Genomic DNA, 23,242 nt, shown 5'->3' on the forward strand with positions numbered 1-23,242 from the left:
ACAAAACCCCCAGTAGTATGGGTCACCATGTCTGATAAAAGATCTAGAAGAGGTGGATTGCTGAATATACGACTTCAATCCCACGGGGAACACTAATCGGCATCTCCTCGCATTCACGATTCTATCAAGCCACTTTCCACTCATAGTGATGTGGCCCTTTCCTCACGGGCCCAGGATCCTCGCCCTCAATACCCGGCTTATTGTAGGAATGGGCGCCGAAATAGTCCATTTGAGCTTCCATGAACTTGGTCGGTAAAGTCAGCCCTCCCTCATACTTCAAATAATCTAGCGTGGCAGAGATTGCGGGCAGATACTGGTCAGACTGGGTGCCTTGAATCACGATGTCCTTTAGGGCATCAAAGTTGTTGTGCAGCTCACGCGAGACGCTGTCAATGAACTTCATGTTTGTCACCTTGTGCTTCGAGAGCGGCGGTTGCAACATATCGGCTATATAGTCAGATTTGATGATACAGCCAGCTCGCCAAATCCGAATACAGTCGGCCAGATTTATATTCCAGCCTTCATCCTCGGAGGCGCGGGCGATGAGCTCTAGTCCCTGACAGAAAGAAGACAAGAAAGCGCTGTACACCGCTCGACGCAACTTCTCCAAGATAACCTTGGTATCGCCGGTGTTTTGAAGCGGCTGGGGGGGTCGGCATCTGAAGCTTCCGAGAGGCTTGAACCCGTTCTTGTCGATTCCCGCTGGCAATGCGCAGGTAATGGGCTGCAGCCAGCGTTGGGCATGAAACGTGTCGGGCTGCAGACTCCATGAGAGACCAGAACGGCGTGCCCTCTGTACCATCGTCGTCCTGAACTACTTTATCGAGAACATCATCCAGAACGTAGCCGCCGTCTCCAACCCCTTCTCCTTTCCCATCTCCCTGGGGTGTTTTCTTCTTTCGGAGGAGATCAGCACCGATGTTGATCAAAAAGTTCCCTCGTAGCTCGCCAGAATTGCCCCATGCCGCAAAGACATCCCCGATCTGGTCATATCCCATCCCCAAGCCACAATGCATGTAAGACCAGGCTTCCGCAAGAGCGGACATCATGCCGCCTTCAATGCCATTATGGACCATCTTCACAAAATGACCGGATCCACCAGGTCCGATGCGGGTCACGCAGGGAGTGCCAGTCTCGGGATCCTTGGCCGCGTATCTCTCCAAGAATGGCATCACCAGCTTGAGAGCCTCCGCATCACCACCGGGTGAAAGACTTGGCCCCCGGCGGGCAGATTGATAGCCACCAGACACGCCCATGCCAATCCAGTGGACGCCGATGCTCTCGCACTCCCTCTGCCGTCGCTCAGTCCGGCGGTAATTCTCATTGCCGCCGTCCAGGATGATATCGCCCCGCTCCAGATCAGGCTTGATCAGCTTCAGAACGCTATCTGCCGGACCGCCGTGAGTGATGGAAAATATAAACAATTTTCGAACCCCGGACTTTCCCAAACTCTTGGTAAATTCCTCAATTTGGTAGAACCCCTCGATCTTTCCTTTGACATCTTGAGCACTTCGGGCCCAGTTGGTTACCTTATCAACATTTTTCTTGTCCACATCCCATAAGGAGACGTCGAGTCCCATTTCAGAGAAAGCAAAGGTCATCATTGAGCCCATACTTCCTGCCCCAACGACGCCAATCCGCTTGAAGTTCTCGACGGGATCAGAGGAAGGCATTTTGAGCTCGAGGGCGGGGACTTGCTGAGCTTTTTGAGTAGTTTCGGGTCGTTGAGTTAGGTCTGAAATATATGAATGTCAAATGTGCGAAGAGGAGCCATTGAAAAAGAGAAAAGGAAAGACACCATATTCATAGTTCAAGAGAAGTCAAGGTGGCAACTGGATTGCTGATCCGAGCCGTCATGGCGCTGTCAGCGGCGACTATGGAGTGCAATCCGTCCGTGTGGAGTCTTCTGGTGTCTCTTGCCTCTGTTCATTCAAGGAAGCCAATAACCTCAATGGGAACTGGAAAGCATGGGAGGCCATTTGTAATGTTGCCATTTGCCAACTATGCAAGAGTGACCTCAGTTGCCCTAATGCCCACCCTGGTCCTTGGGCCACCGCTCTGTCACCATAGCATATTTGGTCCATACGAGATATGCTTATCTTTTTGTGTTGCGTGCCCCCTGGAGGTCACTCTCGTTGCGTCTGCTTGTCTTGCAGTTGGGATGCAATGTACTTGTACGCGTATAGTTTGTTTTGTAAAAGTTTTGCCTCGATGCAGTAAATTTATTTTCCACGGACAATAGACTCATCCGTCAAAACCTTGTAAATTACTGCGCTTCTATACTTCCTAGACTCTTCGCCTTCGAATAACTTCGCTGTGTCTGGCGGCAGAACAATCGCTGGGAATGTTTCCGCCCCCAAAGGTCGAAGGTGTACTTCGTCCCCTCCAATTCAATCTCACCCCCAACCCACGCTACCATGTCCGACTTTACCAGTCTAACTGGGAAGTTTCGTATCCAGAAAGAAAAATCAACCAAAGCCACTAAAACCACCAGACGGCATCGAGAAGCAGTAGCTTGCAGTCGGTGTCGCGCAAATAAGCTGCGTTGCGATCGGCAGCACCCATGCAGATCTTGCGTTCAGAAAGATGAAGCCCCTCTCTGTTCTTTCCAACGCGCTTTGCCGACGGCGAAAGACGCCGCGACTGCGAAAGATCGTTTGGCTCATTTGGAGTCACTCGTCAAGGAGCTGATGCAGAGTGAGCCAAGCGAGGACTCATCTCCGGGGAATGATGCGCTGGCAGATCCTAGACTCCCAGATCAGAACCCAATTGGAACCTTAGGAAAAGCGGCCTATGTTGGGTCGACGCACTGGTGTGCGATTCTGGACGATATCCATGAGCTGAAAGTGGCCCTGGGCCGCCACGAGGAACCACGCGAGACCCCAGACGGGCACAACGCCTAGAAAGTCCGCCCGTTCGGAAACAATCATCTTTGGAGCCGCCGAGAACTACCCACTAGATCAGATAATCTCCCAACATCTCCCTCCGCAGCGAGAAGTCGACCGTATGCTTGCGATTTTCTTCCGGGGAGAAAGCTTTATAGTTCCATTTGTCCATATCGGTCAGTTCCGACGCGACTATCGTGCCTTCTGGGCCGACCCAACGGCCGTGAATCCTCTATGGCTTTCCATGCTTTTTTCCATTTGCTCAGTCGCTACTATCATTGCAAGCACGATTGGTCCTCCACAGGCCTCGCGGGAAGAGACCATCGATAAAGCGGCCAAGTTCCATGTAGCGGCGGGGCAAAGCTTGGTTGCCGGCGAGTATCATCGTCCGCAGCCTTTAGTGCTAGAAGCCTTAGCCATGTACGCACAAGGCAAAAGCATGCGCAGTCTTGACCCTTCTCGAGAAGCTGGGGCCATCTTTTCGATGATCGTACGTATGGCTTATGAGATGGGCTACCATCGAGATCCAGACAAACTCGGTAACTTCACCCCGTTTGAGGGTGAGATGCGTCGACGCCTTTGGGCCATGATGAAGCAGGTCGACCTAATGACTTCGTTCCAACTCGGCCTCCCCAGTAACATTCGGTTTGAGAACTGTGACACTAAAGCGCCGCGGAACCTGACAGACTACGATTTCGATGTGGATACTAAGATATTGCCTGAATCTCGACCGGAGGAAGAGCCTGTCAACCTGCTGTGGTTCATAGTGAAAGACCGTCAGATGGACAGTTTCATGAAGGTATGCCAAGAGGCCTTGAGCTTCCATGAGAAATCAGAGGCGGAGGTTCTCAAGCTTGATGCGGAGATCCGGCACATGCAAACCACCATCCCTCCAATGCTTCGTGCCCGGCCTATTGCCGACTCGTCTGGCGACTCGCCGTTCCTCATTATGGTCCGTATATACGTCGAGTTTATCTATCTTAAGAGCCTGTGTGTTCTCCATCGACGCTACATGGGCTGCGGCAGAGTTTTCAGCACGCAGTCTTGTATTGAGGCCGGGCGTCGACTCGTGAGCCAATTTGTTGAAATTCATCAGGAGTTTCAGCCCGGAGGCCAGTTGCACCAAGCACGGTGGATGCTCACCAATTTCACTATGAATGATTTCCTGATGGGAGTGATGGTGCTCTGTCAGATTGTCAATATCTGGCGCAGCAAGGGTCGTCACTCTGCTGTTGATCCAGGCACCGAGGGCGCTACGTTAACGCTGTTGAAACAAGCCCTGGCTATCTGTGTAGAGAAGTCCCCCGCTAGTCGCGATGCACGATACGTGGCGCGTGCAATAAAAGTCATCTTGGACGGCCCTGTTGGTCCAGCCAGGAATGAATCTTCGCTATTTGTACTGGGCGAGGAAGGCGAGGACGTTGGGACTTCTCTTGGATGGCTGGACAATTTCCACGGAGAGATGGACTGGCATCTTCTGGACTCGCTCGCCTTAGATTGATAAGCCCGATGTCACATAAAGTCGTGGTGGATTCCTGCCGTATCATTGGCGGATGAAATGGCGGTGGCAGATTACATCATGTGTTTCTCACATGCTGAAGCAATTGCGCGTCTCGTGTCTGCCCTGACAGTTCATCTCTTGGTAAGATGCAGCCTTGATCCTCCCCCTTACAGCACGCGCCCCTTCCACCATTCTTATTACGACAGCGTTCAAGTTGGCTCGTGCTCAAGCTCTGTCGCGGGCCTGCAAGACCGCCATGGCGGGCGCGGACCAAAAGTCCTTCCTGGGGGCTTTCTCCCCATGGGCCACTCCGAGAAGCTCGACTCCGCGACCGGAGAGCCAGACGAAGCCGGAAGCATTGCAGCGATCTACAGGAGAAGACCACACCGTGACCCACCGACACCGAGTGAACCAGCGCCTCTACCCCGCCGACTGCCCTCCGTTGAAGGTTAGATGGTTCTACGCTGTCGATGCGCCCAAACGCAAGCCTGCCTTGCTCGACACCGAAAAGAAGGCCGAGCAGAAGCCCTTACCCAAGCCGAAGAAATTTGTACCTTTCTCCGTGAAGGATTCTCTTTCAATCGAATCGACCTTCCAGCAGCTATCGGATTTCGAAGAGGCTAGCAAGAGCTCCCAACCTTCCCAAACGTCTCAACAATCACCAACAAAAAATGTCCCTGTGAATGAAGATTACCTCTTTGATGTCAACATTGAAGCTCGGGAATTGAGCCCTGCTTACTGGGTCGGCCCCGTGTACGAGGTTCGCCGCGGGACGTGGTTCTTCCAAGAAGGATCGGCACTGAGACCCTGCGAGGAGAATCTTGCAACACAGCTAGAAGAAGGTTATTTGAAATTACGGCCGTGGAGGACAGAAGCGTCGGAAGGTAGTGCAATCGACACGAGCCTCCAAGACGGACAAAAAGAGAAACCCGCGACAGCAAACCAGCAGTCTAGCGCCGGCGTGGCCAAACAAGCAGACACCTCGAAGACTTCTGCCGCAGAAGCTGGAAATGATCCCGCGGTGTCCTCCTCCCCCTCAAAGAATACCGTTTATTCGGGGCGTACATGAACCAAGTGGTTGTCTTTAAGGATGCAACGACAGCCTGGATAAATACTGACGATTTCGTGTCACGCGTAAGCACCACTGTCTTTCAGAAACTAGGTCGTGCGCCAGGTACCAAAGTCGTACGAGGCCTCCTTGACCTCCGCAAAGGCAAAGAATCTTCTGAAAATCGTGGGTCTGAACGGAGACCAACGGAAAGCGCTTCGAACACTGCCAACCCCAGCCCGCCCACCGGTGAGATGGAACAAAAAGTCTTGGTCCCCGGGTCTTCTCCTTCATTAGAGAAGACCATATCTACCACCGACCCAACCCCGAGACGGCCCAAGTCTACGCTTGAGCGGCAAATGTCTTCCCTTGCCGGAGAGCCTCAAAATTCGGCTGAGCTCGAGGAAGAAGCTCGTCAGCAAGAAGAGAAGGAGATGGAAGATTCGCGGGAAGTGGAGAACGAAGATCGGGAACGGGATATTGATCACCTTGTCCTTGTGACCCATGGCATTGGACAGCGACTTGGATTACGTTTGGAGAGTATTAACTTCATACACGACGTCAATGTGCTTCGAAAGACGCTGAAGACTGTCTACAAAGCTTCTCCTGACCTCCAAGCCCTAAACTCCGCCTTTGCGGACAGCAAGGACAACTGCCGCGTCCAAGTTCTTCCCGTGTAAGTTGATACTATATCCGCCTGCAAGTCTTGAAAAGCTCAGAATACTAATTGCGACGTAGCTGCTGGCGCCATCTGCTAGATTTTCCCTACCGCGGGGTCCGGCAGAACCGGAAGGAGCTGGACTTGACCGATGCTGATTCACTGGAAGACGACGCATATCCCAGCCTTGCTGACATTACCCTGGAGAGTGTACCCGCTGTTCGCAACCTCATCTCAGATCTGGCAATGGATGTCTTGCTTTATCAGAGCGGGTATTGCGACCATATCTCGAATATTGTGAAGCAAGAATGCAACCGGATTCTTCAGCTTTACAAGGAACGAAATCCTTCTTTTCATGGGACCGTGAGCCTTGTCGGCCATTCTCTCGGCAGTGCAATCCTTTTCGATATCTTGTGCCACCAGCCAGATATGTCTTCCATAAATGAAGAACAGAAACTCGCGGCGGATGGGAGTGATGACATGAAATCGCACCGAAGACGAACAAATGCCTTGAATTTCGAGTGCGAAGAGTTCTTCTGCCTGGGGTCTCCCCTCGCGCTATTTCAAATGTTGAAAGGCAAGACCGTTGCCGGTTACTCCCCCGTTGGTGGAACCGCACGAGACCGTAAAAATACCCTCGACTCCGAGCTCAAGTCTTTTGGATCTATGAAGCACTCCAAGAAGCCCTCACACAGTAACACCGATTTTACGAACAATTCTGCCCTTATTTCTGCCCCGAAGTGCCGCGATATCTACAATATCTTTCATCCTTCTGACCCAGTGAGCTACCGCCTAGAGCCCCTTATTTCACCAGCAATGGCCACTCTCAAGCCCCAATCTCTCCCATCGGTTAAAAAGAGCCTATGGACTGCATCTGGCCAGAGCCTCTCCATCCTTCGAGATCGCATGGGACAGAGCGTCGGCTCCCTTTGGACTAACATCACCTCCGGAGTCGCAAGCAGCTTGCTTAACCGGCACTTGGGACTCACTGCCGAGGACGCCTCTGCTGCCGCCAAAGCCAACCAGGCCACAGGCCACAAACGAACCCAGTCTGGCTCTCCCAGAGAAGCATCGCAAGAGGACGAGCACTTCCATATTTTGATTGATCCGGATATCGAGACACTCTATGATGGGTTTCAAAGAGGGCGAGCTGAGGCCAAAGAAGGACAGGATGTCAGCTCAGAGCAGGCTGCATCAGGGAACCCCCCCCGAAGAGCAAGATCGGAAGATGAAGTTCGAAGATGCGAAAGTCCGCGCCTTGAATGCAAACGGCCGAGTCGACTATAGCATCCAGGAGGGAGCTTTTGATATCTCGCTGATTGCTAGCATTGCGAGTCATCTGACCTACTGGGGCGATGAAGATGTGAACCACTTCATGTTGTCTCAGATGCTCTCGAGAAAGTCGCGACATCGGGTGCGCGCGTAGAATCGTGAATAGAATGAGACCCGAAAAAGGATAGCGCGGGTCGCTTCCGTCAAACATCCTCTTTGGGACTAGCGCATGGGTTAAGCCCGCTTTTCCCTTTTCTCTTAAAAAACCAAACTTCGTAAGCTCTCCCCTTTCCTGTCCTTCTCACATCCCCCCTTTTGCTTCTCAGTTATCCGGTTGCCCAAGATGAACGCCGAGCTCCAGCAGGTCCATAAAGTATGGGAGCGCACTCGTACCAACAGCCCGATCTATGAATTTCTTCTTAATGAGGTGGAGATTTATGAAGCGGAGAGGGGGTTGGTACGAGCTCGACTCCAACTGGGCCCTCGCCAGCTTAATTCCAAGGGCTCAGTGCATGGGGCATTCTCTGCGACCGTCACTGATTGGGCGGGCGGCATGGCGATTGCCACTCATGGACTCGACTCGACCGGCGTGAGCACTGACATCCACGTAACATACCTGTCGATGGCGATTGCGGGCGACTGGATTGAGATCGAAAGCCGGGCCAGTAAGGTTGGCAAATCGTTGGCGTTCACCACGGTGACGATCTCCAAACGAACGGAGGAGGGCCTGACGATCGTCGCCCAGGGGACGCACACCAAGTACGTGCGGACTCGATCATCATAGTCCTTCATCCTATTAGATTAGAATACCGCAATCTTCTTTGCATCTGGCATGATCTACATGTACTTTGAATGTCTGGATTCACTCGGATAGCGGAGAGCAACCTCCATTCTGATATAGCTTTAGATGCCTGGCTGCGTCGCATCGACCGCGAGGTAATGATGGATGGATACATACCTGATGAAATACAAGTTCATACCTTATGTTATATATCTTTTTTCTCTTATCTCAATGCTCTTTTTCCCTTGCATCGATAAGCTCGTGATGTGACCTCGGGATGGGTCCGTAGAATGTCGTAAGTAGAATGTCGTAAGCCTCTCGGTTCCATTGCCCAATCCAGTCCCCGCGAGATTTACCCCTCTCAGAAGTAGGCTTCTGCGCTCGAGATTTGGAATTCGAAAAGGTTTCTCCAAATTCAATCCACGTTCCAGTTGGATCCAATCCCGTGAAGAGTCTTATTATGTCTACCACGCATGAAGAAGAGCCCCTCCTGCGCTCGGCGCAAAGCACTTGGAGACCCCCGCCAGGGTTCCTTTGGATACAATTGGGTATGTCAAGCATCTCGTCACAAAAGCCAGTGCCTAACAGAAATAGCCATCATGTCAAACGTGTTCCTGTCTGGGTTTGATGGGACAATCACTGCGTCGACGTATGCGGTCATCAGCTCCGAATTCAATGCTGCCAACACGGCATCGTGGCTCACGACCTCATATCTGATCACGAGTACTGCCTTCCAGCCGCTATATGGTCGCTTCTCGGATATCCTCGGCCGGCGCACGTGTTTCTTCACGGCCACAATCTCATTTATCGTTGGGTGCGTAGGCTGTACCGTCGCAAAGGATGTCGTCTTCCTGAATATCATGCGTGCGGTCACCGGAATCGGCGGGGGTGGCTTGATGACAATGGGTAAGTCGAGATGAACTCCGCCTAGAGACGGCCAATGACCTGCAGATTGCTAACAGCATGCGCTCAGCGACTGTGATCAACTCCGACCTCATTCCATTTCGCAATCGCGGCATGTACCAGGCCGTACAAAATGTCGCCTACGGCTTTGGCGCTATTTGCGGTGCCTCTTTCGGAGGTGCTATTGTAGATACTATCGGATGGCGCTGGTGCTTTTTCTTGCAAGCACCAGTCTCCTTGAGTGCATTGGTTTTAGGCTACTTTGTCTTGAAGTTCCCTGCGAAAGATGCCCAGGCCACGACCGAGCCGCGAGGCATTTGGCACCGGATTGACCTTCTTGGCGCCTGCCTGCTAGTGCTGGCTCTATCAAGCCAATTGGTGGGCCTCAGCCTGGGTGGCAACGAGCTTCCATGGACGAGCATCTGGGTGATCTTATCTTTGCTCGCCAGCATCGTGTTCTTGGCTTGCTTCATCATCGTCGAAGCTAAAACGAAGGCAGCTCCCCTGATCCCGTTGAAAATGCTATCTGGCGTACTCCCAGTATCAACTCAAATTGCCAATGTCTGTGTAGGCATGGCTTCATATGCGGTATGGCGCCCCATCATGACATCTTACCTGCGTTCACACTGGCTGATCACATAAAGTTCCTCTTCACCTTGCCCTTGCTCTTTCAAGTGATTCTGCTTGATAGTCCAACCAAAGCCGGCGCCCGACTGGTGATTCCTTCCCTGGCGACTCCACTGGGAGGTCTCATCGCAGGCATTGTCATGTCACGCTGGGGTAAACTGGCCCACCTTGTTCGGGTTGGCGCTGCTCTTATGTTCATTGGAAACCTCCTGGTTGCTCTCCTCCGTTTCCATGATGACAATTGGAAATACTTCGCTTTCATTTTCCCTGCCAATCTTGGCCAGGGAATCGTATACCCCGGTATCCTGTTCACCTTCCTCGCTGCGTTTGACCATGACGGTATGTCTTCTTCACCGCGTTCTTACGATATCTCAACTGATCTTTTGGAATGTGCCAGACCATGCTGTCTCCGCTTCCACCGTCTACCTCATTCGTTCTCTTGGCACGGTTTGGGAGTGGCAGTAACTTCCGCTATCATCCAAAATACACTGAGTTCAGGCCTTGACGAGGCCTTGAGTGAAGTACCAGATAAATGGAAAGTACAACCACTCCAGAAGAAAAGAAAGGCATGGCAAATTTTCGTGTTGAATCAAATGCTAATCAGGTTTTCTCCCCTTAGTTGATTGACGAGATTCGGCACTCAGTCTCCGCAATCCGTACCCTGCCCCCAGATGTCCAGATCGCCGTTCGTCTCGTTTACTACCGAGGCATCAGGCTTTGCTTCGCCACATCCGCTGGATTTGGGCTCATTGCGACATTCGCAGCTCTTTTTACTGGTGGCAAAGGGTTGGAACGTTCCGCCGAGCCCTAGTTACCCAGGGCGCCCCCCCTAATGCCATTGTAGAAGCAATTCCTGCGTTGAGATGGAATTGCATGATCTATTTGATCGGTAAGTTGGGTGCTACTCGGTATTCTGAACTGCAATCGCTGCTCTCCTGTGCTGTCTCTTGAGTGAGATGGAGGAGCCGATCAAGCTCTATGGGAAGTGGCAAATACTGCATTCTCTTGAATAACGCTGTTCAAATTCGCTTGTTGGGACTATTGCTGCATTCAGTCTGCTTCTCCTTTGGTGCTATAAGGCGAAAGATATATTATATAGATTGGTACCGCAACTGGCAGCGCATGGTGCTACTTGCCATGTGAAGCTGGTTGGATAGAGTCTGGCTTCGTTCTTTTGATAGTTTTCCAGATCCTTGAATCCTCTTCCTCCTGAGAACCCTCATATTCTACTTTCTAAACAAGCCCTAGGCTCAATCTGGACCATAGACGTATTCTTTGTGTCACGGCGCGAGACTCGTGGTATTATCTGGTGCAACACTTTACGTCTTTCAGCTGAAAGTCCCAGGATGAACCTATCATTCGCCCTTCGAAGTTTTTAGAAAGCCATCGAAATACTTAGTTGCCTTCTCAATGTCCTCGAACTCGCCCACCCAACCGATGTACTGATCGGGGCGAACAATGAAAACAGCGCCACGTTTTCGGTCAACTCCCCATTTCTCATATGCCCTGCCATCGCAGTCGCGGTCCCAGCTGCAAGAATCATCGCACCAGATTTTGCCATAACTCCATCCAAACACAGGATCTAAGGGCCGGAGGGCCTCTGGAAAGTGGAAGAATTCTGTGTCTGGCCAGGGGGCACTATGGACGGTCAAAACATCCACGAGTGATTTGGAGCGTCCCCTTATCGAGCTATATCTGGTCAAGAGCGAGCTATTCGGTGGCTCGGAGCGGGATAGGAATGCACTCAAGGTTTCAAGGCGCTGTTTCTGTGCTACCTCGCGAACATCACCGGCCAACACAACGAGCTTGAACTGGCCATTACTCTCGAAGAGCCGTGTTGTCCAGACGTTGTTTCCCTCCGCCTGCATGCGAAGTTTGACTGGGGGTACTCTCTCTCCAGGGATCAAGTTGCATGTGGTGAGATTCACCCCTCCGCTTTGTTTACAGACCAGAGGGCTTTCGCCGTAGAAAGCTTTGATGCCGTCTGCAAAATCCTGGAACTGCTCCACGACCTGCATCATGCTTTCTGTCTTCCCTTGGGCACCTCTGGCAGCGGGCTTATTCTCTTGAGTAAACATGCCTGCCCAGAGTTTGTCAAATTCAAGCAACAACTCTGCGAGACGATGCCGTTCTTCGTGATAAGTCTGGAGGATACAAGGATCCGCGGCCCCGGAAACCACCAGAGCCACCTTCCACCCAATATTGAACCCATCCTGCATGCTCATGTTCATCCCGAGTCCCACTTTAGGCGAATGCGTGTGTACGGCGTCGCCCGCGATGAACGCCCGGTTCCACCGCGAAAAGCTCGGGGCGATTCGTCGGCCAATCTGGTATGCGGTCCACCAGTCGAGGATCTGATAGTCGAATTTGTAAGGGGCCAGAATCGCCTGGACGCGTGCTTTGATCGCTTCGGGAGTGATCTTCGACCGGTCGAACCGCCCATTCTCTTCGTCCATGATCTGAACTGGAACGTACAGACGCACGAGTTGTTTTTCGCGTGGGATGACGAGAATCGTGCCATGCGGACTCGTGACTGTGCAAAGACGTCGAATGTCCGCTATATTCCTGTTAGCTGTTACGCGCGGGTGCTCCACTCCGATCTACTTACGGAAGTCCGTGATGGGTATCGTGTCTATAACGCCCCTTCAGAAGGATATGAGTTTTACCTGGACTAAAAGACCGGCTTGGGGTTAATTTCAACATACCACACATGCTCGGTGCTCTCCCCTTCAAACGGGATATTTAATTGTCCCCTTGTCCAGCTATGAGCGCCATCGCAGCCAATGATATACTTCGCCCTAACAGTCTCATTTGGCACATGCGCTTTCTGGTTCTGTTCAGCGAGATTGTTGTGATCTTCGGGGGGCACGTTACTTTGATCAAAACCGCTTGGCTTCGTCGAATGGCTGGCTTGCGAGCCCTGGCCTTTTTCTTGCGGATCATCAAGGATTCTCCGGAGCTGCACCGTGATAGGGTAAGCATTGGGGTCTTCGCCGGGGGTCTCGTCGTAGTGGAACGATTCTGCTATAACCCCACGCTCCACCTCGATATCCGAATGCTCCCGTATACTGTCCAGGATGAAGTCCTCGATACGTGCCTGGCTCAATAGCATATGGTGGAAAGGAGAATGATGCGCTTGACCCGGAGTAATGGGGCCCTGTCGCATCAATTGTCCCTTCTCCCCAGGAACCTGCCCTTGTGCAGCCCTTGTCAGTAGGGGCGTTTGGCCTTTACGGAGGGTCACGAACCCAGAAGTTCACATCTACCGCAGATTGGGCCTCGTGGTCGACACGGTGCTGGATCCCCATACTATCAAAAAGCTCCAGAGTTCGCATGCGCAAGCCGTCCGCATGGCCCGTGAATACTTTCGTGGGCCGTTTGTCAACTATCCGAGCTCTTATACCGTAGCGCGCCATCCAGTAGGCGGCCATTAGCCCAGATGGGCCAGCGCCCACGATCAACCTGGTAGATGATATTTCAGAAACGCCATAATATTGGTTCAGAAGGGGAACGTCTTACACATCCGTGTGGGACTCGGCGTCTACGGCGGGACACGCTTCACACATCGTGATTATCGAGACAGGGAGGGATGACAAGCGGCTGGTATATTCGAGACGTATGATACCTCTGAATCTCCCTTGCTGGACTCAACGTACTACTAGGCGTCGAATGGGCATGCGTGAGTTTGACCCCGAAGACGCACCAAGCTTATCTACTACCAGACCTTATAGGGCTCGTAGTTATAAAATCGTGCGGGGCACTACAGCCACCCGGGCTACTCCGATATATTGACTAAGCGGATGTACTAAAACCGACAATGTTCTTTGAATCCTCGCGGAATATCATAATACCAGTACTTTTTATCCGGGATTCTCATGCACGACCAAGGTCTAACACGACATGGATAGGTTGAAAAGACCACGATCTTCAACCCCAGGATGACAGTGCTGAAATGTATGGGTGGTCAGCTGATGAGCAGTTCGCGCTAGGATTTCTCCTAGGAGGCTTGCGCTCACAATGTACGAGTAGTAGCTCACGACCGCCCGCTCTGGGTAGCGTTGTGGATGGTAGGACGAGGATACCTGCTGTGAGATCCTGACGCCCTGTCGTGATGCCCTGGAGTGGGAGAATTTTTTGCGACGAGAGTTTCAGAATTCCATGTTACCCAAGCCAGCAACACTTCAATCTTAGTCAAATGGCTGACATGGAAAGTGGTGGTTACATGCCCCCTTCGGTCGGGAACCAGAGCGGAATCTGTCCCTTAGGGTTGAATGTTGTTCTGGATGCCAGCAACCTCTGGGCGTTGAATCCAGCTAGGCGCTGGCACAGAGGAACTCTGGTCCACATAGCTACATTACTTGCACAGTGTCTTCTACCCCAGGCAACATCGATGGATCCCTGGACGAGTCAACTCTGACCGAGGATAATCCAGCTGTCGGTCGTAGCGAGACGTGTGTAGACATAAAATACGCGAGTGGAGACGCACTGCAGCCAATCAATTCGGGAAGGCGTCGACCGAGGTTGCTCGCCATGACGGTATCGTATCGCCTGGCGCTGATGATCAACGGCACTTCAGCTCGGCTGGGGTCTGCAATGGAGCCGCGGCTGCTTTTTCATGAAAGCGATGTGGAGGGCTTTAAATGCAGACGCGTTCCACGAGCAAGACCCCATACAAGATGTCATCTGCACAGGAACGACTTTCGGCGGTCGCCAACCAGTTGTCGGCGTCCCCGCGGCAACAATTGCTAGCGAAGAACCCGGATGATGTGGTCAGTTAGAGAATCTTCGCTTGAGGTCGCACGTTCACTGATGTGGTACGCTGTAGGTCATCACCTACTTGGCCCGGACGCCGCTCACCAAGGCCCGAAAGGGGGGTCTGAAGGATACAACCCTGGACGACCTGTTGATTTCGCTGTTGTCGGTGAGTAGCGAGACACAGAGATCGAGTCCGTAATGCAGTCCGCTCATGATAGTAGACCGTCCGAGAAAAGTCCCAGATTGATCCCAACTTGGTGGAAGACGTTTGCGTTGGCAATGTGCTGGCTCCTGGCGCAGCGTATGTCGCGCGCTCGGCGGTTTTGGCTGCTGGCTTTCCAGCCACCGCAGCAGCATCTATTGCGAACCGGTTCTGCTCATCCGGCCTGCTCGCAATCCAGAATATCGCAAATCAGATCATGGCCGGGTCGATTGATGTTGGTATCGCAGTAGGAGCGGAGAGCATGAGCACGAATGCAGACGGCGGTGCGCCCGAGATGTCGCAGCGCATCACCTCCCACCCGCTCGCGTCGCAGAACTCGCAGCCCATGGGGCAGACCTCGGAGAATGTCGCGGCTCAGTTCAACATCTCGCGAGAACAACATGACCGCTTCGCAGCGGCGAGTTACCAAAAGGCTGAGCGGGCACAGAAGGCAGGCTGGTTCAACGAGGAGATCGTACCGGTTAAGACTCACATCAAGGATCCCAAGACTGGGGAGGTCAAGGAAATTGTCGTCGATGGCGATGATGGAATCCGCTATGGCACTACCGCTGAAGGGTTGGGTAAAATCCGCGCGGCATTCCCTCAATGGCAGCCCAGCGCGACTACCGGGGGCAATGCGAGCCAGATCACCGACGGCGCCGCTGCATTGGTGCTGATGAAGCGATCCAAGGCTTTGGAGCTTGGGCAGCCTATTGTAGCCAAGTTCTGCGGAGCTACCGTGGCTGGGCTGGAACCACGCATCATGGGCATTGGTCCCTCTATTGCAATCCCCAAGATTCTGAACAAATTTCGATTGTCCAAGGAAGACGTGGATATTTTTGAGATCAATGAAGCCTTTGCCTCCATGGTGTGTCCAACGGGTGTCTCTGCCAAATGAGTTGCTTCTAATGTTTCCCAGGGTGTTTACTGCGTCGGGAAGTTGGGCCTCGACGAGGCTAAGGTGAACCCTCGAGGTGGAGCTATGTAAGATTACCGGGCTGGAAGATTACTGTGCTCTGTTGACTAACATTTGATAGCGCCTTTGGCCATCCTTTGGGTGCGACTGGTGCACGCCAAGTGGTCACTGCTCTCGCGGAACTGCGCCGACAAGATAAACGTGTCGCGGTGACGTCGATGTGTGTTGGGACAGTAAGTTGGCCATCAACTCCTCGTTGCCATCTAGCACTAATCAAGTCTCCTAGGGCATGGGCATGGCGGGTATCTTTGTATCGGAGCATTGATGCTTGAGGGATTGTCTGTAGGCAGTCGCGTGGGGCAGTCCATGACTCCCTGGCAGGTGTATGTCTATTAGTAGCCTCGCCTCGCCTGCTACTAGAACTAGAGATACTGATCCGTGCTACTGGCCAAGTCAGCTTGAGCAAGGTACCTTGGGGGTGATTTTCTCATGTTGGGAAGTTGATGTCCAGGATTGAAATGTCATAGTTGGCGACGTCAATATATACAAATGCGACATGGGCGTGTCCTACTAGGGGAAATGACCCGCACTGTTAGAAGACTAAGGACAATACGGATTATTTCATCTCAAAAGGAACGCGACCGATGATTGATATTATCCGTACTTTTAGACTCCAAAGCAAACCTTATTAGCTGACCGAACAGCCTTCTTTTCGCCTTCTGTCATGGCCTCGTTGATTTCCCAGGGTTGGCTGCCCAGTCCCATTGCCCGCTGTCCTTCAACATTTAGCGAACTCCAGTCAAGGGCACCGTGGAAGCCCTTTTCTCCAGGGCCACCGGCACCGGGGAAATCCCAAGGCGGGGAATAGTCAAGTGCTGCCTTGCGCTGCTTGAGGAGATAATCAACATTCATCTCGCACAGCGGTGTAGCGGGGATGTAGAGGACACTCGAATCTCCGGCACCACGGTGTTCCCTGTCGACCGAGTGCAATGAGTCGCAGTGCCATGCAACAAAATCGCCGGGCTCCACCTGTGGCACCGAAACCATTGTGTCCTCCAGCTCCAGGTGGGGATGTGTCACGGGGTTGTACTCCTGGCACGCACCGGGAACGGAACCCGGGAAGGTGGCATCGAGATTAGGCTTGCCAGTTTCGACCTCAAAGAATGGACGGAGGATGGTGTATGCAGTGCTGTGCACGACCATGGGGCACACGTGAAGCGACCCTTCCCCGGGAGCAGTATCCGACATGGAGAGCCAACCCTGAAAGAACCGCAGCATGGAGCATGCACCGGCTCCGTTGTACAGGTCCATCTTAGCTCCGAGGCGATGCGTCACATCCCAAGGGTCGTACTGCTCCCACTGGCCTTGCAAGATCTTGGTATAAACACTTGCGTACTCCGGGTCTTCCCATCGCTCAAGCGACCCGCCATCCACATGCGGGCCGAGAGTGAATTTGGCATCGCCGGGATTCCTGATTCGCAGTCGATCGGCATATGTGAGCGGATTTTGCGTGGACACTTGCGCGTTCGGGTCGGACGAATGCCATAAGCGCTGCAGGAAACGTTGCGCATCGAGAACATTGCTGTGCGCACGGGCTTCTGCTTGGGACGGGCTCCAATAGAGCTCATACACCGCAGGGGAGTCGGGTGGGAAGGCCTTGACGTGCTCCTTGTTAGCGGCAATGTATTCTCGAATACGCTGCTTGTAACCCAAAGCTGTGTCCCGAGGCAACACGTTTCGAATCACCACACTCCCTCGATGGTGGATCTCTTTGATGGTAGAGTCAGGAACGTTTCCGGCTAACACATCAGAGTAATTTATGGAAGGAATTATCTGGCGTCCATGTTAGCGAGCGTCATCTCACGGTAGCACAGGCCGAGAGTTTCATACATCGCTGCCTTTGGACTTGATCTTGTCCACTTCCTCCTGCAGACTAGGTAAGAGCCTCTCCCAGCTTTTCGTGATCACCTCTTCATTCCCTCTGAAGTATTTCAGTTTGAGGTCGCGGAATCGCGATGGAAGAGGCTCTGGCTTGTAGTCTGGTCGTAGACTCGGGAAGACAGACGAAATGTCTCCCGCTGCTTTGGTCGTCTGGGCTAAGGTTGACGCAGCACGGATTGAAGATTTCGAAAGAAGCCTTGATATCGACATGGTAATATGCAGGATCTACTTCTAGGGAGTATAACCCGTTCCTGATGCAACATATGAAAGGAAGGGGCCTGTCCTTCGGGCGTTTTATATACTTCGCGGGGCATACTACTAATAAGGCGGGTAGATCACCGAAAGAAGTAACCATCCCGCTTGGCGATGCGGAAGCTTACTTGATCTGGATAGAAGCCGCCAGTGGCGAACCTGCCAGCGGAGACATCGGCTCAGATTCGAGTTTTATACAGTATACGCAGCGTATATCAGGAACCTACCGGTCCAAATTCATTCCTGCGTAGAGGTGGGTTCGCAATTACGACATTGAAAGGTCAAAGACGCATGTTGTCACTGACAAATGTAGAGAAGAACTGCCATCTACACATACACACACATATATATAAGTACATTTGTTATACACAGCTATGCCATAAGCTAGGAGAAACTCTTTCGCCGGAATGCCAAGTAAGACTTCCAAGGGAGTCTCCAATCTGAGCGGAGCAGTTCAGGTCGGAAGACATCGAAGTCGTATTGTTGCAACCGGTCCAGCCACAGCCGAGTGCTAATGGCGGGCATAAAAACGCCAAAAGCGCGATTGACTTCGTCGAGGGGGGGATTCCCGGGAAACATACGAGTCGTACTCATGGCCTTCTTCTCCGGCATGTTCAAAGTCATGACCAACATCCTTGCCAGCACGAAGATTGGTCAGCATTTGTTCCACGGTGATCAGATGGTCGCTCGCGCGGGTCGCGACGGTGAAAACGGCATCGCGGAGACCTTCAGCATCAGCACCGTACCGGAGAACGTCTTCTTCCTTGACACCGGCTTGAGCCATGACGTCTAACGGCAACATGACTGCTCCTTGTCTTGCGCCACCGCTGAGCCCGAGGCTGGCCGCAGCGCCGCCATGGGGGCTTTGGGGCGTCGGTGGTGGAAATGCAACCAGGGGCAGTCCTCGTAAGACGGCCGCGATCCCCACTGCTTTTCCAATATGCGATGCTACGTGGTCCGCTGTCACCGAAGTCATCGGGAGTGCCGCTAGCGTGAGGTACATGAGGGTGGAGTAGGTGTTTTCCGCGTAGGATTCAAGGTCCGCGATGCTCGAATAGGGATCATTTGTGAGGGTCTGCTCGCGTGCACTGATGAGGCGTGTGAGCCAGCTTCGGCTGATACGAGCGTGGCCCTCGGTGCGCTCGTGGAGATCGGAAATGGCCGATGCCAGTAAAATGGCGACCGGCTCTTTTGGCGGCGAGCCAGCCAGGATCTTTGCGACTGCATCACGCCAGAATTGCAGTCGCATAAGACCAATCGTGTGCGACGAGGTTGTTTCGGGAATGAGAGCGAGGGAAACGTTCAAGGCGCGGAGGGCTAGATAGAAGGAGCGCGCATGGGGTGGAATGAAGCTGCTGAGCGTGTAGGACGGTCGGTCATATTTGCTAGGGTCGACGACGTTAGTACAGTGTGGCTCATCAGGGCTGCAGGGCAAAAGCATCCGGCATACGAAAGCAGATCGACGCAGTATTTATGCGCGCCTTGGACTTCTTCGGGCGCGCGACATTGCTGGGAACGGCTGAACGCCCGGGTCTGTCGACACCGTGGACTTGAACCCCAGAAGCCCGGTCGGAGGGCTCGGGCGGGCGAGCTTCCCTTCAAGGTCGCCATGAGGTGAAAATGTTGGTGGGCTTGAAGGACGATGGAGCCCCCCGACGTAATAATCTAATAATCCGCGGACTCGCAATTGGGCGGATCCCTTTTTTCCTTCCCGCACTTCGGTGGTTCCAGGAATCTACATTTCTTCTACTCTTCTTATGGCTTTTCTTTCTTTCATGGAGCTGAGCGTGAAATTTGCAGATGTTTGTGACTAGCGCTTGGCCGAAATTGTTAAATACGAAAATCCAGGCTGAACTGGGAAATTGGAATCATCGGGTCATAAACTTGCAACCGTCCTCGAACTTTGACCCCCAACACAGAAACTGATTAAAAAGAGATTGTCACGTCTTGAAGAAACACGCCAGGTATCAATGCTACTCTCACACCCAAATGCATAAATCGACCAAAGTCATTGAACTCATACCAAGTTGCCGCGCTGCTCCTGTTCTCGCTCAAGAGCCTCAAACAGCGACTTGAAGTTTCCGGCGCCGAAGCCTGAGAAGTTGTGGCGCTGAATAATCTCGATGAACACAGTAGGACGATCCATCATGTGCTGCATGAACGTGGTGAGAAACTCCTAACTCAATCTTGAACGGAAAGGGATAGGACATACCTTCGTGAAAAGCTGCAGCAGATATCCATTCTCATCAAAATCGATGAGGATATCCAAGCTCTGGATCGTTTCGAAATCCTCTTCAAGCACCAAGCCCGATTTCTTTAATCGGGCCCTCATGTCTATGTAATAAGTCTCGGGGACTTTGATGAACTCCAGGCCGCGGGCCTTCAAGTTGGTGATGTCCCGGATAATGTCGTCCGTCAGCAGCGCAATGTGCTGCACACCGGCGCCGTTGTAGAAGTCGACGTATTCTTCGATCTGAGACTGTTTCTTCCCCTTCGCAGGCTCGTTGATCGGCATCTTCACGACGTCATTGGGCGAGGCCATGACGATGCTCTTGAGTGCGGAAAATTCCCTGTCCTAATTAGCACTTTTCGCCCTTGATACCGGCTATCAGGTCATGGAACACTTACGTGCAGATTTGGCTGTCATCCACGGACCAGAAACGATGAAATCCAAGGGCTTTCTCATAGCTGTGACGAAAGAAGTTAGCGGCCTAGGCCCCACGTTCGAAACCTCATGATGGAAGAGCTTACTATTCACAAATCTTGTCCATTTCGTCCCAGTCCTGGTTTCCGACACAGTGGTCAATGCGGGTGAGGTGCACACCAGGCAGGAGCTTTGCAACCGGGTCTTCGCCTCCCTCTAGACGGTATCCTGGCAAGAAAGCGCCGTGGTACTGGCTTCGCTCAATAAGCGTATGGGTGGTTTCTCCATAGGTTTGGATCGTGGCAGTCTTGACTTGGCCTCCGTCATCTTCCAGGGTCTGCGGAGCCGAAACTGACTTGGCACCATTCTTCACGGCTGCAGAGTAGACGGCATCAACATCGTCGACCTCGAAAGCAACGTCTTTAACTGCATCGCCATGTTTCTCAAGGTGACTATGGATTTCACGCAAGAGGGTTTGCTCCTCGGGGCTGAAGCGGTCGATCTGGTCAAGAGAGCGAAGGGGAGACGTGAGAATAAAGACGATGTCGCCATTCCCAATCACATGGGAGCAGATGCTGCGGCTTCCGGTCTCCAGGCCCCGATAGGCAATACGCTTGAATCCCATGCGGGTGATATAGTAACTCGCCGCTTGCTTGGCATTTCCAACATACCAGTGCACATGGTCATAGCCACGGTAACTGGCCAGTGATGCCGGGGCAGCAGGCGAAGGCGAAGGGGAAATGGCGGAAGGTGCCATCTTGAGGGGTTCTCGATAGGTGTGCTGGCTGGAAACCCAAAGTAAAGATTTGCAAAATGTTGGAAGAAGATAGTACGAAATAAATCCAGACGAAGAGGCTTATCCTATAAGCAATTTAATAAACCCTCCTTTTCTCTGCGCCGGAGTATCACTGCAATAGCCTGGACGGGTTGATCCTGCGATATCCTGAAACACCCGCCAACAGCCGGCTCTATCACCACTGCGGAGTGTATCCGCCTGTAGCCCTACTTATCTCGCTCTTTCGGCGTCTACTCTCCTAGGATTTCCTATTTCCTGTTTTCCTATTCCTGATTGCTTCTTCTGGATATCTAATCGTGGATCGAGCTCTGCGAGCGGAGAACTCTCTTCTTCCCAAGTCGCAAGTCCTTCCGCAAGGATCATACCTACCAGCCCACCATGTCGGTTGCAACAGCCCGTCCATCATTGTCTTCAAATGATACGTCCGTCCTGCAAGCCTTATTCGACGCTGAATCGGCGCCTTCCTCTGGCGTGAAAATTGACTCGCAGCTTCCACCGTGGCCTGCTACTCTCAACATCTCCCCAGCAGACCTCGACTCCCTCAAGGCCCAGGAGACGCAAATCGTCCGCAAGTTGCACTCCAACGAGTCACCGCAGCGTGAGCATGTAGAATCAGCACTTCATAGCTTGGACGGCCTTCTTAACGATTATCCCTCTTATCCGTCGGCATATGCAAACCGCGCTCAAGTTTTGCGGATCCTGGTCGATCTTCAGTCCGATAGGACAAATTCCCATTCTCCCGAGACGATACCCAGGGACGACCTCTTCCGCCTCGAGTCTGCCGAGCTTTGCGATCGCATTCTTTCCGACATTGGAAAAGCGATTTCCTTGGCAACTCCGGCGTCACCTGCAGATCCTGTATCGCCAACACAAGCACGGCTACTCGCCGACGCACACACCCATCGAGGATACCTGCTGTTGAAAGCAGCCCGAACAAAGAAGACCGCCGGAGGAGTTGGCTTTGGAGCTGGCCTCCCCTCTCGTCTCTGCAATCTCAATGCGGACCAGTTAGAGGAAATGGCAAGCCGTGACTTCTTCTTTGGTGGGCGATATGGAAACAAAGTCGCGCAACAACTCTCGGTCCAAACAAACCCGTACGCCAAGATGTGCGGCGCGATCATGAAAGAGGCCATGATGAAAGAGATGCGTGGGTGATGGAACGCGCAATCTACATAATGCTTATTTGCTGGAATTTTACATTTTATAGATGCATATTGGGTCCTGGCGTCGGTGTACAGAGACATTCGAGATTGGCTTCCATATTTTACGCAGAGAAACCATGTCGAACCCTAACGCTGTTGCGGAAGGTATGGAGGCTAGGCTATTAGTACAGCTAGTAGAGGCGAGGCTACATGTACTAGCTGAGGCAATGTCATTACGGACCTGTTCTGCCTACTCGGCCGCTTTGCCTGGTTTTTTGTTGGGGAACTCCCACTTCTCCATTTTTAGAATAGTAGCGATACGTCAATTCGAAGTTCAGTTCCACTTTCCCAATTCTCAACCTTAAACAGGGCTCGGAAGACCACTCTCAGCAGGGAGAGGGAGCCCCTTCGTCATCCCTTCGTTTACGAGCTCTGCGGGGCCCGGGAGATCGGGTGCTATTCAACGCTAAGGCGGTGTTGAAACTGCCTAGTCCCGATTATATAGTTACAGTAGGATGAAGATTACTGTTAATACGCCAATTTTTCCCGGCCGCCTAGACGGCTGCACCTCCAACCACGTCTCGTCCTACCCTCCTGACACCAAGACACGATGGCACCGAACTTGCAGGGAATCACGGAAAGAAATCTACAGGATCCGCGGCGTCGGGATCCCCCAAAGAAGAGACCATACCCGGGGGAATTGAGGGGAGCTCTAGCGAGCAAGACTCGGATGACCAACCGGACTCAAAGTACAAGCGCAGATTTTGAAAAGGACGTGATGATGTTGAGCGAATTGTCATTTATATTGATCAGGGTAGATAAGGCAGCTTTCACAATGGACCGGCCATTGCAGCAAACTGTATAGACAGGGTTGAAAATTAATAGTCAACCTGAGAAGCGGAAGGGCCGCTTTATTTAT

The 23,242-nt window shown here is 52.5% G+C and overlaps 11 protein-coding genes across 11 annotated transcripts; 6 read left to right on the plus strand and 5 right to left on the minus strand.

The window, feature by feature from the left end:
• Positions 1-124: 124 nt before the first annotated feature.
• On the minus strand, positions 125-1,673 carry N7468_002835 (6-phosphogluconate dehydrogenase, decarboxylating; the record flags this gene model as incomplete). Its single annotated transcript, XM_058472132.1, has 2 exons — positions 125-643; positions 684-1,673. 2 exons carry the CDS (start codon positions 1,671-1,673, stop codon positions 125-127), a joined length of 1,509 nt encoding a protein of 502 aa, XP_058335273.1.
• A 744-nt stretch (positions 1,674-2,417) lies between these two features.
• On the plus strand, positions 2,418-2,903 carry N7468_002836 (uncharacterized protein; the record flags this gene model as incomplete). Its single annotated transcript, XM_058472133.1, has 1 exon — positions 2,418-2,903. One exon carries the CDS (start codon positions 2,418-2,420, stop codon positions 2,901-2,903), a length of 486 nt encoding a protein of 161 aa, XP_058335274.1.
• A 103-nt stretch (positions 2,904-3,006) lies between these two features.
• Positions 3,007-4,386, plus strand: N7468_002837 (fungal specific transcription factor domain-containing protein; the record flags this gene model as incomplete). The annotated part of the gene is made up of 1 exon (XM_058472134.1): positions 3,007-4,386. The coding sequence occupies one exon, from the start codon at positions 3,007-3,009 to the stop codon at positions 4,384-4,386; it is 1,380 nt and encodes a 459-aa protein (XP_058335275.1).
• A 256-nt stretch (positions 4,387-4,642) lies between these two features.
• On the plus strand, positions 4,643-8,148 carry N7468_002838 (uncharacterized protein; the record flags this gene model as incomplete). Its single annotated transcript, XM_058472135.1, has 5 exons — positions 4,643-5,447; positions 5,489-6,110; positions 6,173-7,225; positions 7,281-7,506; positions 7,708-8,148. 5 exons carry the CDS (start codon positions 4,643-4,645, stop codon positions 8,146-8,148), a joined length of 3,147 nt encoding a protein of 1,048 aa, XP_058335276.1.
• A 364-nt stretch (positions 8,149-8,512) lies between these two features.
• On the plus strand, positions 8,513-10,486 carry N7468_002839 (MDR family MFS transporter; the record flags this gene model as incomplete). Its single annotated transcript, XM_058472136.1, has 7 exons — positions 8,513-8,693; positions 8,740-9,051; positions 9,119-9,613; positions 9,724-10,014; positions 10,073-10,136; positions 10,169-10,256; positions 10,295-10,486. Coding segments are annotated over 7 exons (1,623 nt in total), but the record flags the coding sequence as incomplete, so codon positions are not given.
• Positions 10,487-11,030: 544 nt separating this feature from the next.
• On the minus strand, positions 11,031-13,241 carry N7468_002840 (putative phenol 2-monooxygenase; the record flags this gene model as incomplete). The annotated part of the gene is made up of 5 exons (XM_058472137.1): positions 11,031-12,232; positions 12,284-12,318; positions 12,381-12,865; positions 12,924-13,137; positions 13,195-13,241. The coding sequence occupies 5 exons, from the start codon at positions 13,239-13,241 to the stop codon at positions 11,031-11,033; spliced, it is 1,983 nt and encodes a 660-aa protein (XP_058335278.1).
• Positions 13,242-14,351: 1,110 nt separating this feature from the next.
• Positions 14,352-15,873, plus strand: N7468_002841 (putative peroxisomal 3-ketoacyl-coA thiolase (Kat1); the record flags this gene model as incomplete). Its single annotated transcript, XM_058472138.1, has 6 exons — positions 14,352-14,444; positions 14,501-14,596; positions 14,652-15,500; positions 15,552-15,616; positions 15,670-15,781; positions 15,835-15,873. 6 exons carry the CDS (start codon positions 14,352-14,354, stop codon positions 15,871-15,873), a joined length of 1,254 nt encoding a protein of 417 aa, XP_058335279.1.
• Positions 15,874-16,214: 341 nt separating this feature from the next.
• Positions 16,215-17,699, minus strand: N7468_002842 (DUF1479 domain-containing protein; the record flags this gene model as incomplete). Its single annotated transcript, XM_058472139.1, has 2 exons — positions 16,215-17,381; positions 17,439-17,699. The coding sequence occupies 2 exons, from the start codon at positions 17,697-17,699 to the stop codon at positions 16,215-16,217; spliced, it is 1,428 nt and encodes a 475-aa protein (XP_058335280.1).
• Positions 17,700-18,125: 426 nt separating this feature from the next.
• Positions 18,126-19,352, minus strand: N7468_002843 (uncharacterized protein; the record flags this gene model as incomplete). Its single annotated transcript, XM_058472140.1, has 3 exons — positions 18,126-18,344; positions 18,373-19,126; positions 19,192-19,352. The coding sequence occupies 3 exons, from the start codon at positions 19,350-19,352 to the stop codon at positions 18,126-18,128; spliced, it is 1,134 nt and encodes a 377-aa protein (XP_058335281.1).
• Positions 19,353-19,758: 406 nt separating this feature from the next.
• N7468_002844 (4-hydroxyphenylpyruvate dioxygenase family protein) lies at positions 19,759-21,142 on the minus strand (the record flags this gene model as incomplete). The annotated part of the gene is made up of 4 exons (XM_058472141.1): positions 19,759-19,893; positions 19,954-20,311; positions 20,370-20,429; positions 20,493-21,142. 4 exons carry the CDS (start codon positions 21,140-21,142, stop codon positions 19,759-19,761), a joined length of 1,203 nt encoding a protein of 400 aa, XP_058335282.1.
• Positions 21,143-21,559: 417 nt separating this feature from the next.
• Positions 21,560-22,336, plus strand: hmgX (the record flags this gene model as incomplete). Its single annotated transcript, XM_058472142.1, has 1 exon — positions 21,560-22,336. The coding sequence occupies one exon, from the start codon at positions 21,560-21,562 to the stop codon at positions 22,334-22,336; it is 777 nt and encodes a 258-aa protein (XP_058335283.1).
• Positions 22,337-23,242: the final 906 nt, after the last annotated feature.

This window comes from Penicillium chermesinum (assembly GCF_028974085.1).
Source record: "Penicillium chermesinum strain IBT 19713 chromosome Unknown utg000002l:1.0-5270490.0:1.0-5274688.0, whole genome shotgun sequence".
NCBI lineage: Eukaryota > Fungi > Ascomycota > Eurotiomycetes > Eurotiales > Aspergillaceae > Penicillium > Penicillium chermesinum.